The sequence below is a fragment of the Myxine glutinosa genome, chromosome 9 (assembly GCF_964187855.1).
Source record: "Myxine glutinosa chromosome 9, kmMyxGlut1.1, whole genome shotgun sequence".
Classification (NCBI taxonomy): Eukaryota; Metazoa; Chordata; class Myxini; order Myxiniformes; family Myxinidae; genus Myxine; species Myxine glutinosa.
In genome coordinates, this window is record NC_136269.1 from 139996255 (window position 1) to 140013889 (window position 17635).

Below are 17635 nucleotides of genomic sequence, written 5' to 3' on the forward strand. Positions count from 1 at the left end.
TGCTTTTTTAATGGGTTTATTACGTGGAAACCATGTATGTCACATGTCTTTCTCATTAGATGCCCTCTGAATCGAAAACGAAGACATATACCGAAGAAGACTTAATTGTCTACGTGAGTTGTTTGCACAGTTTTTGTTTTTCTACACTTCATATACAGTACATTATGAACAATATTTATGCATTGCATGTTAAATGCTTTGGTGTTGGCTTAGCGGTTAGGGTGCTGGTTTGGGATCTTAGGATCCTGAGTTTGAATCCCAGTCGATCGCTGAATTAACGCCAGGGGGGTTGACTCAGCCTGTCATCCTTCCGAGGTCGGCAAATTGAGTACCAGCTTTCTGGGATGAATGATCCCGGTGTGTACTCCGATTTAGAATAGGTACACCGTATCCCTGCGCATCGTAAGAGGCGACTAAGGGTTGGCGTCGGTTGAAGGGCATCCGGCCATAAAAACATTGCCTCAAATAGGGAACCATGATTGTCATGGGACCCGCAAGGATGGATGCTGTGAAGAGGAACAGGTTGAGATGGTTTGTTCATGTGTTGAGGAAGGATGAAAGTGACTGGTTGAGAAGAGTAATGGAAATGAATGTAGGAGGAAGTAGAGGACGGGGAAGACCGAGAAAGACTTGGCTAAAGATGGTGGAAGAAGAAATGCGAGCAAGGGGGTTAACAAGGGGAGATGCAGAAAATAGGGCAAGATGGAGAAGATTGTCATGGGGCCCGCAAGGCTAACCCCCGCTCTTGCAGGGAAAATGGCCTTAAAATGCACCTTGTTGTTCAGTCCGGATGGTCTGGATGCAGACCCGTCTATCAGTGGGATACAAAATGCAAACTGTTCAGTCTGGCGGAGGTATGCGCTCTACCGAGTACCGTTGTGGCTTTTTATTGTGGATGGAAGTTGAAAATGATTTTAAACACACGTTAATAGGTTTTGGAAGATCTTTTGTCATTTTGTTTTCTGGAGAATAGCATAAGGATGTACTTCAAAAATAGGTTTTACAACTTAAATATTGATCCTTTCCATCCCAAAATCAAACCACATTATATAGGATGGAGCAGCGTGTCTGAACCCAAAGCAATGAGACTTCCTGCACCAATTTGACAAAAACTACCAAAAAATAATTAACAACTAGAAAGTATAGAATTTGACACAAATGTATCAATGGCTATAAGCCTCTGCGCACGCTAGTTGCCAACCCACTGTTGTTTGATGTCAATTAAAGGTCATGAAAAATTAATGGTCCCTTGAGAGAGCTGCATCGTTCCGGTGGCTCATCAAGAGATAGAGAGAACATCAGATGCTTCTAATTATTTGAGTTATGGTCTGCAAAATGTTTTTCGAGGGGCACATGACCTTTGACCTGTTCCATCCAAAATAAAATCAGTTCATTTTTGTATTTGTCCAAAGCTGTGTCAAGTGTGTTTGAAATCCCTAAGTGGTTAATAAGTTATTGCAGTAACACCGATTTTCAATTAAGGGCACTTGGACCTTAGGCCTTTGACCTTTTGAACCGAAAATGGAATTGCTTCATTTTTGTATTACAATCCACAGTTATGCCAAGTTTGGTCAAATTCCCTTCAGGGGCTCAAGTTATCGTGGTAATGAACATCTGCTTTTTAGCCGCGTCGCAGACGCTGCTCATAGAGTGCCCTCTGCTGTTGTTGTTGTTCTTCTTGTTCTTCTTCTTCTTGTTCTTCTTGTTCTTGCAGAGAAGACAAAACCTCAAAGCTCCACCCATTCTGGGAACCATAGCTCCACCCATTGTGGGAGAGGCTTCATATAAACAAATATCCATCATTTTATTAACTCGCATAGCTTTGAGGCCTGTTTTGTAGGCCCGTGGTGTCTTCCTCTCTCAGTTTTCTTTCAAATCAAATTCGATATATCATTTCATTTTTCACAGTCGCTAACATAGTTTTAGACTCGGTTGAAAAAAAACTGGAAGAAAATCCGATGAAAGTTGCCCTTTATAGAACGAAATGAATTCTCAAAGGCCTGTAACTTCAAGTCCATTGAGATATATATTTTTACAATCACGGCATGGTCAGTCATACACCGCCCGAAATAACAGACGGGAAAATGCCGAGATATATTAAAAATTCGTCCATTTGATGACAATCGTCACGATGAAATATTTAATTTATACGTCGTCACAATAATGTGGAGAGAGGAGCATAGCTACGTTCACGTGTCGCCACACACGGGAAATTGCCGAGATATATATTTTTTAAATCGCGGCATGGTTAGTCATACACCGCCCGAAATAACAGACGGGAAAATGCCGAGATATATTAAAAATTCGTCGCCACACACGGGAAATTGCCGAGATATATTTTCACTTTGCACAAAAATAACATCAAGTAATCGAATCAATAGGAATGTCCTGTGCCTATAACATCGACGTTATAGGCACAGCTGCATCTAGGCATTGTGTAACATCGACGCGGCTTTTGTTTTAATTAAAACTTTTTGTACTTGTTTTAATTTAAAGGTCACATGACATTTGACCTTTTGAACCCAAAATCTAATAATTTCATATTTGCACCATAATACATGGACCAAATCTAATCGGCTTGTTCTTGTGGCCTAACCAGCTCATCCACCTAGATTTGTCATCATCCATCTACAACTCTTTGAAATATCAAGCTTAATATTGTTTTTGGCCCCCGATCTCTCAATGGTGAAGCATCACTTGTGAAAGTAAAACCATTATAGTATCCGCATCCGGGTCGTCACCAAAATTGAATCAATTCCTCATCGTCACACTCCCAACCTGTCCACCAACGTTCGTCAGAATCTGTCCATCACCTTTTGAGACAAACAAATATCCTTCTCGCAGAAAAACAAACAAACACGAGTGAAAGTATAACCTCCGTCCATCTTCATGATGGAGGTAATAATGAGCGTTAGTTATGGAGAGGTACTATACATCCAAACGGAGGCATCCCAGGATACTGTTTTTAGACAAACTTTAGTGAAGACAAACAATTTTAAAACTATGATTTGCCATGTTGTTAAAACTTGTGAAGTTGATAAATTTATACAAAACCTCCCATTCAATGTTTTTGATATTTTCATGAAATATACACAAATACATGTCGAAAAGGTAATACAGTGATCCCTCGTTTATCGCGGGGGTTACGTTCCAGAACCCCCCGCGATAGACGAAAATCCGCGAAGTAGCGACCATATTTTTATTTTATTATTTATATATATTTTAAAGCTTTATGACCCTCCCCACACTCTTATTAACCTTTGCCATACTCTTATAAACACTTCCTATACTCTTAAACACTTTTTACACTCTTAAACATACGTAATTTTAACAACATATAAAATTCTAATGGGTACTCACCATTGAAGATACTGTAGCTACCCATGGGTTCCCCAAGCAAGACCAGCATCAGAATCTCCTTGCTCCAGCCGGTGACGTCACCGGCGGGGATCCCCGGCGCGAGAGTGGCTGGTCATGTGACCGCTAAAGCGTGCTGCGCTTTGCGGGTATAATCAGCTACACCTGTTGATCACGTGACCACCGATTCACCGAAGCACGCCACGCTTGAGAGGCGTGGCTTTCGGTTTCTGGTTGTGCTTTATAATGCAGCCCGATAAACGGGCTTTTCAGTGTTCCCGAGTTGGTTTTGAGAATAAATATCTTCTCGGACGAGTTTGTGTCTTGCCCGTCATTTCGTCCGTATCAAGCAAGAGCCCCGGCTCTTCAATACTACAACTTGCGTGATGAAGATGATGATGAATTAGCTGTGCAGTACTGATGACGATGAAGGTGATGACGATGATGACGATGATGAATGTACTGCACAGCCAGAAAGAGCATTACAGTTACCCATTACGTGGGTAACTAGCGCAAGCTGCCGCATCTGCGTTTTCCATACGCACGACTCTTTGTCTACCCTTCTACTGTACACTATGTAGTATGTACAGTATTTTATTTCTTGTAATATGTTTTAAATACTGTATTTTTCTTATTTCTTTACGTTTTTTTATTTTTTAGGCTAGAAAATGCTTATTTTACCACAAAAATATTTAAAATAATAGTATATAAAAATACATTTATACCGCAAAATCCCGCGATATAGCGAAAAATCGGCGATATAATTTTACATATACTAGCGAGAAAAACCCGCGATGTACCGAAGCCGCGAAAAGTGAACCGCGATATAGCGAGGGATGACTGTACTCTGTTTTATATTTGTGTTTTGTCAAAGGTCGTGACATTTGATTATGGAATGGAGAAGAATGACCCTGTGAAAAACATCCAATTCTACTCCAAGCGTGACGTGAAGAAACCTTTCCCCATCGAAAAGAATAAGGTTCTTGTTGAAGTTGCTTCTTTGAGTCGTTTCTGTGATTATAACACATGATGCTCATGATGATCGAGATTACACATTATAGAGTGGGTCCTGTGATTATAACATGTCATGATGATTGAGTTTACACATTCTTGAGTGGGTCATGTGATTATAACATGTCATGATGATTGAGTTTACACATTCTTGAGTGGGTCATGTGATTATAACATGTCATGATGATTGAGTTTACACATTATAGAGTGGGTCCTGTGATTATAACATGTCATGATGATCGAGTTTACACATTATAGATTGGGTCCTGTGATTATAACATGTCATGATGATTGAGTTTACACATTCTTGAGTGGGTCATGTGATTATAACATGTCATGATGATCGAGTTTACACATTATAGAGTGGGTCCTGTGATTATAACATGTCATGATGTTCGAGTTTACACATTATAGAGTGGGTCCTGTGATTATAACATGTCATGATGTTAGAGATTACACATTCTAGAGTGGGTCCTGTGATTATAACATGTCATGATGTTAGAGTTTACACATTATAGAGTGTGTCCTGTGATTATAACATGTCATGATGTTCGAGTTTACACATTCTAGAGTGGGTCCTGTGATTATAACATGTCATGATGTTCGAGTTTACACATTATAGAGTGGGTCCTGTGATTATAACATGTCATGATGTTCGAGTTTACACATTCTTGAGTGGGTCATGTAATTATAACATGTCATGATTATCGAGTTTACACATTCTAGAGTGGGTCATATGATTATAACATGTAATGATGATCGAGTTTACACATTATAGAGTGGGTCCTGTGATTATAACATGTCATGATGTTGGAGTTTACACATTCTTGAGTGGGTCATGTAATTATAACATGTCATGATTATCGAGTTTACACATTATAGAGTGGGTCATGTAATTATAACATGTCATGATTATCGAGTTTACACATTCTTGAGTGGGTCATGTAATATGTTGTAATATGTTGTAGTAGTGTAATAATGTTGATCCTGGGACACCTCCAAATTCCCATTGACTTACATGTTAATTTTCCTCTCTCCTCATTAACCCAAAGCACCTCTATTTCTCTCACCCTGTTCTTTACGAACCTTCTCACCTTTTGACATGCTATCCTTATTCATTAGACCACTTAAACACCTGTGATCCTTCTGACCTCATGGACCTTTTACTCTTAATATCATCTGGTGAATATAACCCACTCAAACATCGACCCGACAAATATTTGTTTATGTGTGGGAAATAATTTAATTCTCCTACAACTCTCTTCACCGTCTAATATATTAACAAAAAAGATGTTTGAGTTTGGTTCTTTATTAAGATATTTTAACTGAGCTAAGATAAAATGGTAAACCTCCCTCAATGTTCTTGTTTGAGCGCCTCCAGTGCCACATACCATTTTTAAATTAAAGTATATATTTTCCTGGCAACCATCAAAGTTTTCCGTCCACTCAAAAATATTTCCATCTTTTTTACCCAACTCACCAGTATTTAAATTAATTCTCTTATTTGTTTTGTGAACTTTTTTACCAGTTGCCTTTTCAATTATACCTATTTGATATTTTTCACATTCATTATGTTTTCCATTTATATACCAAGGTTGATTACACCTCCACTCTTTAGTCTGGTTGATACTTGGTTCTATCATTTATATATTAATAAAAAAGGCGGCGGTAGCCCGTTAAAATCCCCAACCCCATTATCTTATCACTAATATATGGATGGTTGTTGTTTAATGGCTTATCAGTTTTGTTTTTTGTAATTCTTGTGAGTAAAATGAACCCAAGATTTCTTCCCCATTCATATCATATAATTTGTAAGTCCAAGGGACTGTATCCATTACATCAATGATTTTAAATAATTCACGAGTCCATTTTTGTGTATAACCTTTTTCAAAATGGCTTTTCCATTTGTATATTCTTACCATATCACCAACTTTGAACTTGGGTTTTTTCAAATTAATCTCCATTTCATATTTTAATTTTGTAAATGTTTCTGATGGTTTTGATTTTGTTGATGAATGAACTGTATTATTGTAATTATCAACAATATCCTGAATTAAATACACCCATTTTTGAGAACCGAGTTGTGTGAATTTTTTATATAATTTTTCTTTTAAAGTACGATTAAAACGCTCAATAACAACTGCCTTTCCTTCATTAAAGGTACTGTATAATTTAATACCCTCCCCCTTAAGAAATTTCATGAATATTTTGTTGTAGAACTCTGTTCCCTCGTCAGTCCATAACTTCTTTGGTTTTCTTTTACTTTTATTAAATATCTGTTGGAAGGCTAACATCAGAGTATAACCTCTCTTGTTTTTCAAAGGAACAACCCAAGCAAATCTACTCCTCAAATCAATTACGGTTAAAGCATACCTGTATCCCTTATCATTATTCAATTCAATTAAATCAGCGGACCAGATGTGGTCTGTGTCTTTTGAATAAACTTTCCTTCTTTTAAACTTTGTGATTATAGGTTTGTGTAATTCATTAACCAAAAGCTCCTCAGTCTTGATGACATCATTAGAGCTTAATAGTTTTTTCAGGAATAACCAAGACCAAGTTTCAATTTGACACTTATCATTTTTTTTACAATAAACCGATCAACTTTCTCTCTCAATGTAGGATTTCGTATCAAGGACAAATTATACAACATTTCTCTGTCTGCTTCATGTTTTTCATCCAATGTAGTGGTATTCCCATAAGCAATATCATGCTTCATACACACTTCATCAACCCTATTTATCGGTTTGGACCAAGGTTTAGGATTGTCAGCCTCATCTAATCTTTTATCCAAGTTTGTTCCAGGACCACAGAAAGAATATCCAGGTAGATGTAGTTCCCCTGGAATTCCAGTTGTTGTAAATTTACTTCCTGACAGAAACTTTTGTATGTCTCCTCCACTTTTAGGAGAGATGAATTGACACTTTTTAGAGCCACACACTTGACATATTCCTTTTTGATAAACTCTATTATTTTTAGCTTTAACATAAGAGATATTTTTAGATTTAGTTTTCTTTTTACACTTGAGACAATAACTCATATTTATTTATCAGAAAAATCCCGACAGAGTATCAAAACCTTTTTGGTTTTCAACATATACATTTCAATCTTTATTTTTAAAACATAAAGAATCCTTAGAAATGTCTTCACTTTCTCCTCCATTTATTTACAAATAAAACTAACTAAAGTCAATACCACTTAATCTTTTTCTTCTTCTTCTTCTTCACCACTTTCTCGTTTAGATCTCCTCCCTGAAATTGAACTCATCTCATCCGTTTTTAAAACCAATTTCTTCACAAGAGTCATTCTTTTCTTTATTTTCCTCTTCGGTGCATTGAGATTGATTTATTTGTTGTAATACATTTAATCTTTTACGAATCTCACTGATTTCCCTCTCTCTTTCCTCCCTCTCCTCCTTCTCCTCCTTCTCCTTTTTCTCCTTCTCCTCCTTCTTCCTTTCCTCCCTCTCCTTTTTCTCCCTTTCCTCCCTTTTCACCCTCTCCTTTTTCTCCCTCTCCTCCTCCTTTTTCTCTCTTTCCTCCTTCTCTTCTTCAACTCCTTCCTCAGCCCTTGCAACCCTTGAGTTTGAGCCCCAAAGAATATTATACATATACTCATCTGGATTTTGAGATATTCTTGTATCTATAATTATTTTTCTCATAATAGGATACCAATAAGATTTGTTGATAATTTCTAAAAGAGTTTTATATTTCATAACTTTGAGAAGTTCATTTTTATTTAATATTTTTAACAAGTCTCTATTTGTGGGTTTAGCAATATCAGTATAAGGCCAGTTTTTAATGACAAAATTTCCATGTGTATGTTCCAATTCGTACGGTATGTAAAACCGAGCACCCTTTTCTTGAAGGTATCCCTGAATACAAAAATTATAATTCTCTTGTAGTCTTCTTCCTGCCATTTATGTATCAGAAATATATGTGAGATTAATATTATGACAGGTAATACCACCCCATCTTCCCACTACCAAATCGGTTTGTATTCCTCGGCTTTCTATCCTTATCTCATTACCTTCCTTCTTTGTCATGTTAACCATCGCTATACTATCATATATTTTTCTTTTCTTAAAATCATGTATTTGTTGTTTGATAATTGTACTTCCACATAGATCCTTATCCTCACCAAGTGGATAATATTCTTCTTTACGGGACTGATTAAAATCATGTAGGTCTTCTAAGTTTATTGAAAAAAACCAATTATACCCTAAATCAGGCATTTCATATCCCCATTTATTAATTCGCATGTTAACCATATGTCCTTCTTTATAAAATTCAATTGTAAGCAGGTAGTTAAATTCAATGAGGAAAGGTGTATGGTCAGTATAACCAGGTGTTGTGGTTGTAAATTTTACTTGTTTCACAAAACGTGCTGTTTTCTTTAAAGATATATATTGTGATAAATCACTGAATCTAATCAAGTCATTCGCATCTGTAGGGTTTGGATAATTGATTAATTTATAAGTATTCTTCATATTAATATTTTTACTTATACTATATTTTTGTCGTTCAGCCTGTGCCTTTGTATAATAATTTGATAAATCAATATCCTGAGAGGATTTTCCAAAGATAGAACCATCTTTTCCAACATAGGTCATTTATATTAGATAAAAAATGATATCATAAAAATTTTCATTATTGTTGAGTTGAAATAATACATTTGAAAGTTGAAACATTTTGAATTAATTTCTTGAACTTGGAATGTTTGATAAACACCATTCTGTAAGAATTGTATTACTTCAACAGGTGGTGGAATACCATAACTATCAAAATAATATTTATCCTGACCATTATGAATACAAACCCAATGAGTACCATTCTGTGTGTCTAAATTCATAATAATATTCTTTGTATTCTTATTTATATGTATTAATTCATCTCTCATACAAATAACCACATTATCAATTTTTAGTGTTTTACAATACTTAGCTAGTTCTATATTTGACGTTGTATTCTTTCCAAATTGTTTAAACCATTCATCCATTTATTTATGAGAAAGATACAATCCATTACCCCGTTTAGTTAGTTTAACACCCGCTTGAGCGATAGAGGAAAGCATTTCTCCAACCAACAATCTAACTTTATCAGGCAGTGGGTGAGTAAAATCCACAATTACACCACTTCCACTAATTTGTTTCTCCAACTCCTTGTTATGTCTTTCCAATTCTTTTTGAGCTTTTAGTTGTGCCTTCCTTTCGTTAGCAGTTTTTACCGCTGTTGAAATACCACCAGTCAATGCTCCCGCCGCACTTAAACCAGCAAGTAAAGGAATGAGAAACGGGAGAAATCCTCCACTTGTTTCCCGTGTTGAATATTTCTTCAACATGGGTTTTGTCATTTTAATTTTAAGTGAACCAGCATCATTTAGTGTTTTCACCTGCTCTCTTGTGAGTAAAACATCAATTCTTACTGCTCCTTTTCTTTGAATTGTATTAACATTAATAATACAAGGCTTTTGATTTTGAATACAAGATGTTAATTTATTAAGATTGATTTGATTAACATATACCCCTACCATTTATTTATGAGAAAAAACCTATGTGATATTAATCATAACACCATTATCTGTATTAATCTGTAATTCTGTTTCCTCCAAAAGTAAACAATAAGCGTCAACTTCTTCATTCTCTCCTCTTTCAATGTATAGAGAAGTATCCACTCTATTAGACTTTATAGTTTCTTTTTGAGAACTCAGGTCAATTGTATAGATTGAATAAAGTTTTTTAAATGCAACCATATCCAAAATAGGATCATTATTACCGTTGCTTTCACACACCTTTTGGTAAGACTTGTAGGCTTCCCCATAATCATTTTTTCCCCAATCAATTTCCAATCTATCTCGTGGATAAAATGTACCATCAAGTGAAACCCGAAGTTGTTTCACCTTAGCATTATCACTCAACGCATTATTCTTATCAGTACCCTCCTCTCCATCTGGTTTCTTAAAAATGAGCCAGAGGTATCGTGGCTTTCCTTGAAGAACACCCAAATTCCAAGTGTAGGTAGTGTGTTCCAGTTTAACGTGTTGACATCTTCTTTTAAGGTATGATACATTTAGTGGCTTCTTTGAGTTAAGTCTTCTATTCAACATCTCTTCCGTTTTTCAGATTAGGAGTATATTCACTAATATACCAACACAAATCATTGATAACAAATTTATTATTATCACCAAAAGCATTTTCAGCCCCAAAAAGCAACCTATTTACATTATCATTCCTTTGGAGTTGAAATCTAATTTTAAGACCATACAAAACTTTATCATAATCACAAAATCCAAATATACCTTTCAAAGGTACTGCTACGGTAAAACTATTCTCTGCTTTTGAATCATCATTATACATTGCCTTCCTTTGACTATAACCAGGGTCTGCGTTTGTACCCGTTGACATATCAGGAATAAAACCTTCAACAGCTCCCTTACCCATTCTATCACTAAACGAATATAGTGTGAATTTCATCATTTCAGATGTAGCAGCGACATAATCAACCGCTTCAACCTCTTGTGTTCCAATATACAGTTGGACACTATCAAACATTTTCCAGAAGAAATCATTTACGAGTGTAGCATTAGTGTTATTCGCAGCCTTTGTGAATTTAAATTTACACAGCAAGAAACTATCAGCTATATTCAAGTAAGTTTGTTGATTATTTATTTCAAAACTTTTTGTTCCATTTGAATTCCAGTCGGTTCCTGTTATAGCATTCACCTTAAAATAATCTTCCTTTTTAGTGGAGTTTGAAATAATAATTGTATCATCCAAATCATAGATACTATCAATCGCTTCCATACTTGTATTTATATAGCATTAAAATTGTTGAAACCCTGATCCAAGTATTTTAATGATTTTTTGTCGTTCTTGTGAAGATAGTTGAGTTTTACCTTTTTAATTTCTTTGATTGCTTGTAATTTATGGGACTCCTTTTGAGCATCTTTTATACTCTTTACAGCACCCGCTACATTTCCCATGAGAGAAGCAGTTGAACCAATTAGGTCTTTATGTTTAAGAATGGTTGAACCAATACCCATTAGAGTATCAATTATCCCATCTCCTTTATTTCTCAATTGATGTCCCACACCCCGTTGTCTCTTTGGTTTATAGTATCCTCTACCCACATACCTTGTATAGTATGGTGAAAGGAACATCCCATCCCCTGTAATTATTTTATATTTTCCCAACTCGTGTTTCCTCACAATAACCATTATTTATTTATTGAAAAACTTCACGTAGGTGAATTATGATGGATATAATTTCATCATTAAAGGATATCATACGATTATCTTGGTCGGTTATCCTAAAATTTACTCTGTATATGGTTTTTCCTGACACAGGTAAATAGACAAGATTTTTTGGTTCCATATTAAATTTATAACCAATCGGGGTTGAGTATGCACTGAATGAAAATATTGTATTTGTTCTTATTCCATCGTTAAAAGCACCATCAATCAAATCGCAATGAATTAATACTGAATTTATACCGGAGGATATTTGAATGACATTATCACTGTAAAACGTCCCGTTAGTTTCAATCTTTTTTGAAGAGAAACCCAATAGCTCTCTGAATGAATTTTCAATCGTGAAATCAACTTTATAATTATTTTTAAGTTTAATAGTTGATTTTGAAGTATGTTTTTGAATAGTTATTACAATATTTTTTGGTTCATCACCTTGTTCTTTCATAAGGCGGGAGACTTCTGAAGATATTTGAGAAATCTCGTAAGCTCCGGGTGAAACGGTTATAGTTTTATATCCACTTCCTGGATTATAACTAAACTTGTTGTTTTTCTCTGTGATATTAAACAAGGTATTGTTGCGAATATGGAATTTGGCCTCCATATCCGCTTGTAAATATTCCCCTATTTTCTCCAATACTCCCCAACTTTCCCCGATCCCCCATTCCCTAGTCCCATTGCATGTAAATAACAATCAGTAGAGCCGACCTTCCCCTTATTCCCCCATTAAATGTCGTGCCCAGGTCCACCGCACCACACGTAGACAACTTTCGGACATCTTCCTAGTTATTCTTATTCTATGTCAGTTAAGGCCTCGTCTCCATTAATTATGACTCTTCGTTGCACCAGAATGTGATTATATGGCATCAGTAGTGAGTTTAGGACCTTTCCCATACCTCCTTCCATCTTCTTCCCCAACAATTACAACAACAACAGAGGAGATGGCGGCGGAGCGGGGGAGGATGCGTCCTCACACCGGCTCGATTAGCGCCATAGACCATGCGCTCCACGGGGTTACCACGAAGGGGCTCCTTGTCAGCTCCTCGTCAAGGGCGGAGCCTGGTAAACCCCCCGCACGCACCCAATGAGAAGCAACGTGCCGATTCCACGAGGCGGAGCTAACGAGCCGAGGGCGTGTCACTCCCCGCCGGATATACGCGGCCCCGCGCCGGATGTGACGTGAGATGCGCCCCCAGCTTGAGCAGACAAGACGCCATCCGAGCGCTGCGACCTCCCCGCATCTCTGGACCGGACCGAGTCGATTCTGACCTTTGAGCCCAGGTGCACCTGGAGCCATCGCTACCCGCCTGTCCTTTCCATCAATCCCCGTGTGAGTCAGCTTTGTCCCGTTTATCTGTCGTCTGTTGGGAATAATATAAGATTGTGTCTAAGTGCTTGTCTTTCTATGCTGTCCCTCTTGTAGTTGTAATCTAACCTTCCGCCTTAATATAACCTCCTCCGGAGGTCTTGAGAACTGAACCCCTGGTGTCGTATTGTGTTATTGTAATCCAGCCGGGTGTCTTCTTTTTCTTATTGAGCCAGCATCGCGCGACTTCGTCAACGTCGAGTATAGTCGGGTAATTTGTGCGGACACGACGGCCATTCCGCTCGGCCCACTTTAACATCAAAGTCGTGTCTGTAACAATTGGTGTCGAGGAGTGGAATTCGAACCCGGGACTAAATTTATTAGGCCCAAATTGGTAACAAGTAGAATCGATTCGGAGCGCGTTTCCCGCGCGAAATTATAACGGCGAAATTTGTATTTGTTTTACGAAACTCGAATTTTGCAAGTCGCGCTATGGCGGATCAACACGGCTGGGGTCCGGTAGGGGAGAGTGAGGCAGGGTCGGTCCAGGACCAAATTGAGGGACATGAGGGACCAAGCGGAAAGGGAAGTTAAACAAATGGAGCAGCAGATAGAGGGGGTCAGAATGGGGGTAGAAACCAAACTGGATGCTCACAGGGAGGAAATGGAGCAGATGAGGGTGGCATCTGGGCAGGAGATGCAAGTGATGGGAGAGCAGATCAGAAGAGGAGTGAGTGAGGAGGTCGGAGGAGTGCGCGAGGAGGTGAGGCACTGTGAGGAGCACATGGAAAAGGAGGTGAGAAAGGGGACTGTAAAGTTACAAGGGGGCATAGAGGACCTGACGCAGGAGGTGGAGCAGCTGACGGTGGGACAGACTGAGTTAGTGGAGCAGGTTCAAAGGAACACTGCGGTATTAGGAGGTTTAAAGGCGACACAGAAAGAACTAAAAGATGACTTGATAGCGACAAAGAGGGAATGTCAGATGGTACGTGAGGGACTGACAACGAGGTTGGACGAGGTGGTAGAGGTAATGGAGACGAAGGACCGGCAGGTGAGGACGCACATGGAAACGGTCAAGGTAGCCTTGGAGGACGAGCTTGAGGAGACGTACCGGGGAATAAAAGAGGTGAAGCACAAATTAGAAGAAGTGGAAGAAGGGATGAGCGAAATTAAGAAGCGACGGAGAGGGGATAAGAAAGAGATAAAAGAGGAGATAAAAGAATTGGTCCAAAGTCTGTGTTTGGATCGTGATGATGTGCTCATTAACCGGATGAGGGATTCGCAGGTGATGGAGGAGAAGCGAAGAGGAAGAGGACCCGGTGTAAGTGGTGACCAATATGGTCGTGCGTATGATGCGCCAGGTGATTTAAGAGGCTTGGGGGTCGAGATAGACCCGGGTGTTCGTGAGAGGCCGTTGGTGAAGTGTGCGACAGGTCTGGTGTGCGAAAGAGGAGGTGTGCGAGAAAGTCCGACTCTGGGGTGTGTGAGGAAAAAGTGCGTGCCAAGGAGTGAGTGTGCTGGCAAGAGTGAGTCGGTCGTAGCGCGTGTGCGAGGGGGCACATGGAAGCGCGGTGTGGTGAGTGTTACAGAGGATGTGACGGGAGAGTGTGCGCGAGGAAGGTGTGTGACGGACAGGTGCATGGGGAAAGAGTGCGCTGTCAAAGGCAAGGAAGAATGCACAGCTGTGGTGAGTGTTACAGAGGGTGTAACGGGAGAGTGTGCGCGAGAAAGGTGTGTGACGGACAGGTGCATGAGGAAAGAGTGTGCTGTCAAGAGTAAGGGCGAGTGCGCTGTCAGGAATGGAGGTGAAAGTAGTGAGAGTGACATGGAGCGTGAGTTAGTTGTGACAGGTGAGCGAGGATGTACACCTGGGATGGAAGGATGCACACCTGGAATGGTAGAGCGTGAGTGGGAATGCACGCTGGAGTTGGTGGTGAGGCACGTGGTTGGGTGTGCGAATGAGAGCACACCTGTGATTGTCACAGAGGAGGTGACAGAGGAGGGGGCGCGAAGCGGTGTTTTGGTGAGGTGTGCGACCAACGAATGTGTGCCAAAGTGTTCGGTGGTCAGGTGTGTGACCAAGGCTGTGAGTGGAATGGGTGTACCTGGGTGTGTAAGGAAAGGTACGAGGAGCATGGGCACGGCTGGATGTGTGAGCAAGGAACGGGCTGCGGGGTGTAAGCGTCCAGGTGAAGCATCGACGTTAGACGGGGAAGAGTTTAGAACGACTTTTAGCCGAAGCAGGCCCTCGGTGCGTGCCGGGCCTCGCTTTGAACGGCCGCGTCCAGGCTCCACTAGGCGGAGCTGGCAGCCCGATAGGAAGGGTCGTTATGGCGACCACGTTTTGTTGAGACGTGCCGGCAGGTCGAGATCGGGACATTGGATGGCTCCACGCCGAGGTGATGCGTGGGATCTCGGGCCGGGTAAACCTCCATCCCTGCACCGAAGGCAGGATGCAGCCAGCCGCTGGCACAGAACAACCAGCATTCATGGCTTGGCTTTACGAAGCCGGGCTTTGGACAGGAATTGGCGCACCGAGAGGTATTAGTGAGTCGACTGGGTGATGAGGTTAGTGTTTTGGACCCAAAATTAGAAAAAGGCGAAATTTGATGATTGGCAAAGGATTGGCAGAGTGATGATTGGTAATGGTACAGTGATTGGCAGATTGGCAAATTTTTGATTTGTTGAAATTTGATGTGTAAAATTGGTAGTGAGAGACCCCCGATGTGGTGGGATGGCAAATCCACCATCCTTCCCATGTGGGGGGCAAAGGAGCTATAGCTTATGGGGTGTATGGCAGTGAAAACTAGCCCGGGTGGGTTAGGATATTGTGTGTAGGGATCTAGAGAAGATGACCTTAGGTAACGTTAAGGTTAGTTAGTGACTGATACCTGTAGTGGGGACGCAGGTAGATTAGTGTGGATGATAATGACGTGGGAGCGCAATAGTTTAAAGGGACGACTGGGAAGCGCAAGTTTCAGAAGGGAGTAGTTAGCTGAGATGATGCCGTGTGTGTGAGGATGGAACAGGTGTGATTGCACAGGTGTGCAATTGGACAGGTGTGTGGAGCAGTGTATGAGTAGTGAGTGTGTGGATCAGCGCGAATGCGCTTGGGGAGAGAAGGGTGCAGGTGGCACCAAGTGTGAGAGCACAGGTGTGCAAGTACAGGTGTGTGGAGAGAGTTGGAGTAAGTGGTACGGAGTGGTGTGCATGGTGCGAAGATGTGGATGGGGGAAGAGTGGACCCCTTTCACGAATACCCGGGGCGGGTAGTGTAAGTGTTAGGTAGAGGGTATAGGTAAGTTGTGGTTGGATATTGGCATTTGTGGTGCGGTTGCAGAATGGTGTTGTGGATGGGTGCATTAGTGTTGTGGAAATGGCTGGGCGTGTAGCCTGTTAGTGTGTGTAGTTGGTTGGGCACTCCACCACTGTGAGGATGTCGGCCAGGTGAGGCCGCAGGTGGGCTCTGGGAGCCGGTAGTTGTGAGTGGGTGCCTGAGGATCCCGGGTGTGGATCGGGCAGCCCAGTGCCAGAGAGGGCACGGAGTGGGGAGAGAGCCAGAGGGCCTTCCCCAGGTAGTTAGGTTAGGGTAAGGAGCAGGTAAGCTCGGAGGCAACTGCAGTGGTGGAGGTGTGCAGGTGGGTAGACCCACTGGGAGAGGTACACGTCGCAGCCCAGAAATTGTACGAGGGCACCGGGAGATGAATCGGGGGAGTGAGACCCCAAATTGAAGAGCACCACAGTTTGGCCAATGGGAATTGGTTTTTAGAACCCATAGTGTAAGAGAGCCAATGGTTTGGCCGGAGAAAGCCCCCGGGTAGTGTAAAGTTGTTAAAGTCATTTAGGAGATAGTTAGGATTGATGAACCTGTCGCACCATACGCAGCCACTTACCTGTGGTGATGATGATGACTCCACACCTGTGTTTTCTTTGTTTGTTGCAGAAATGAGAATTGCTGTTGGATTTGTGAGACGCATCACGACGTGGATGAGACATTGGGGTGATTCCATCTCTCCCTCCCTAGGAGGGACTGATGATGAATTGGTGATGGCAAATTTTGATGTTGAGGTGGAGATGGCAAATTTTGATGAGAGTTGAAAATGGCAAATTTGATTGGTTAGGAGGGAGAGAAGACGAATTTGGTTTATGGGAGGAACGGGGAAGACAGTAGGGATGTTTGTTGATTTGTAAAGTAGATGTTTATGGGTAGTGTTGTGTTTTGTGGATACAGTAAGGGGTAAGGGAGGGGCCATGTAGGTTACCTGGTGGGGGGGGGGGGGCGTACGATAGGAACGTACCTGTCTCACCTGGTTCCCATGTGCCCCCAGTGTGCATCACCTTACATTGCGTGCACTTTTGCGCCCTTACCACCTTACTCACTTGTTTCTTCTTTTGTCTCCCACCTCCGAGGATCTGGCTTTGGGGTAGAGAGAGAGGAGAGAGAGGTGCTGGCTGCGCAGTTGTGGGCCTGCACTTTCGCTGTTTGCTGCCGGGATCGATACACCATATGGACCGCAATGTTTGTGGCCACCCACAATGGACCGCAGTTCGTTTGCGGCCAAGCACCACCCGGGGATGGACCTATGGATCAACGTGGCACCTATGCCATACAGGTGAACCACTAATAGTTAACACCACCAAGTGCACCACAAGAAGAGCAAGAGACACCTGCAGGGTTAGGGGTTGTCGAATTTATTTTTATTCCAATGAACAATGG

The 17635-nt window shown here is 40.8% G+C and overlaps 1 protein-coding gene across 2 annotated transcripts in view; it reads left to right on the forward strand.

Annotated features, from left to right (window-relative positions):
- Nucleotides 1–17635, forward strand: part of SAMHD1 (SAM and HD domain containing deoxynucleoside triphosphate triphosphohydrolase 1) — a 112333-nt gene that overhangs the window by 78008 nt on the left and 16690 nt on the right. For both annotated transcript variants that reach the window (XM_068127999.2, XM_068128000.2), the window contains 2 exons: nucleotides 60–113; nucleotides 4232–4336. In XM_068127999.2, coding sequence (XP_067984100.2) covers nucleotides 60–113; nucleotides 4232–4336 — 159 coding nt within the window. The remainder of the gene's footprint in view (nucleotides 1–59; nucleotides 114–4231; nucleotides 4337–17635) is intronic.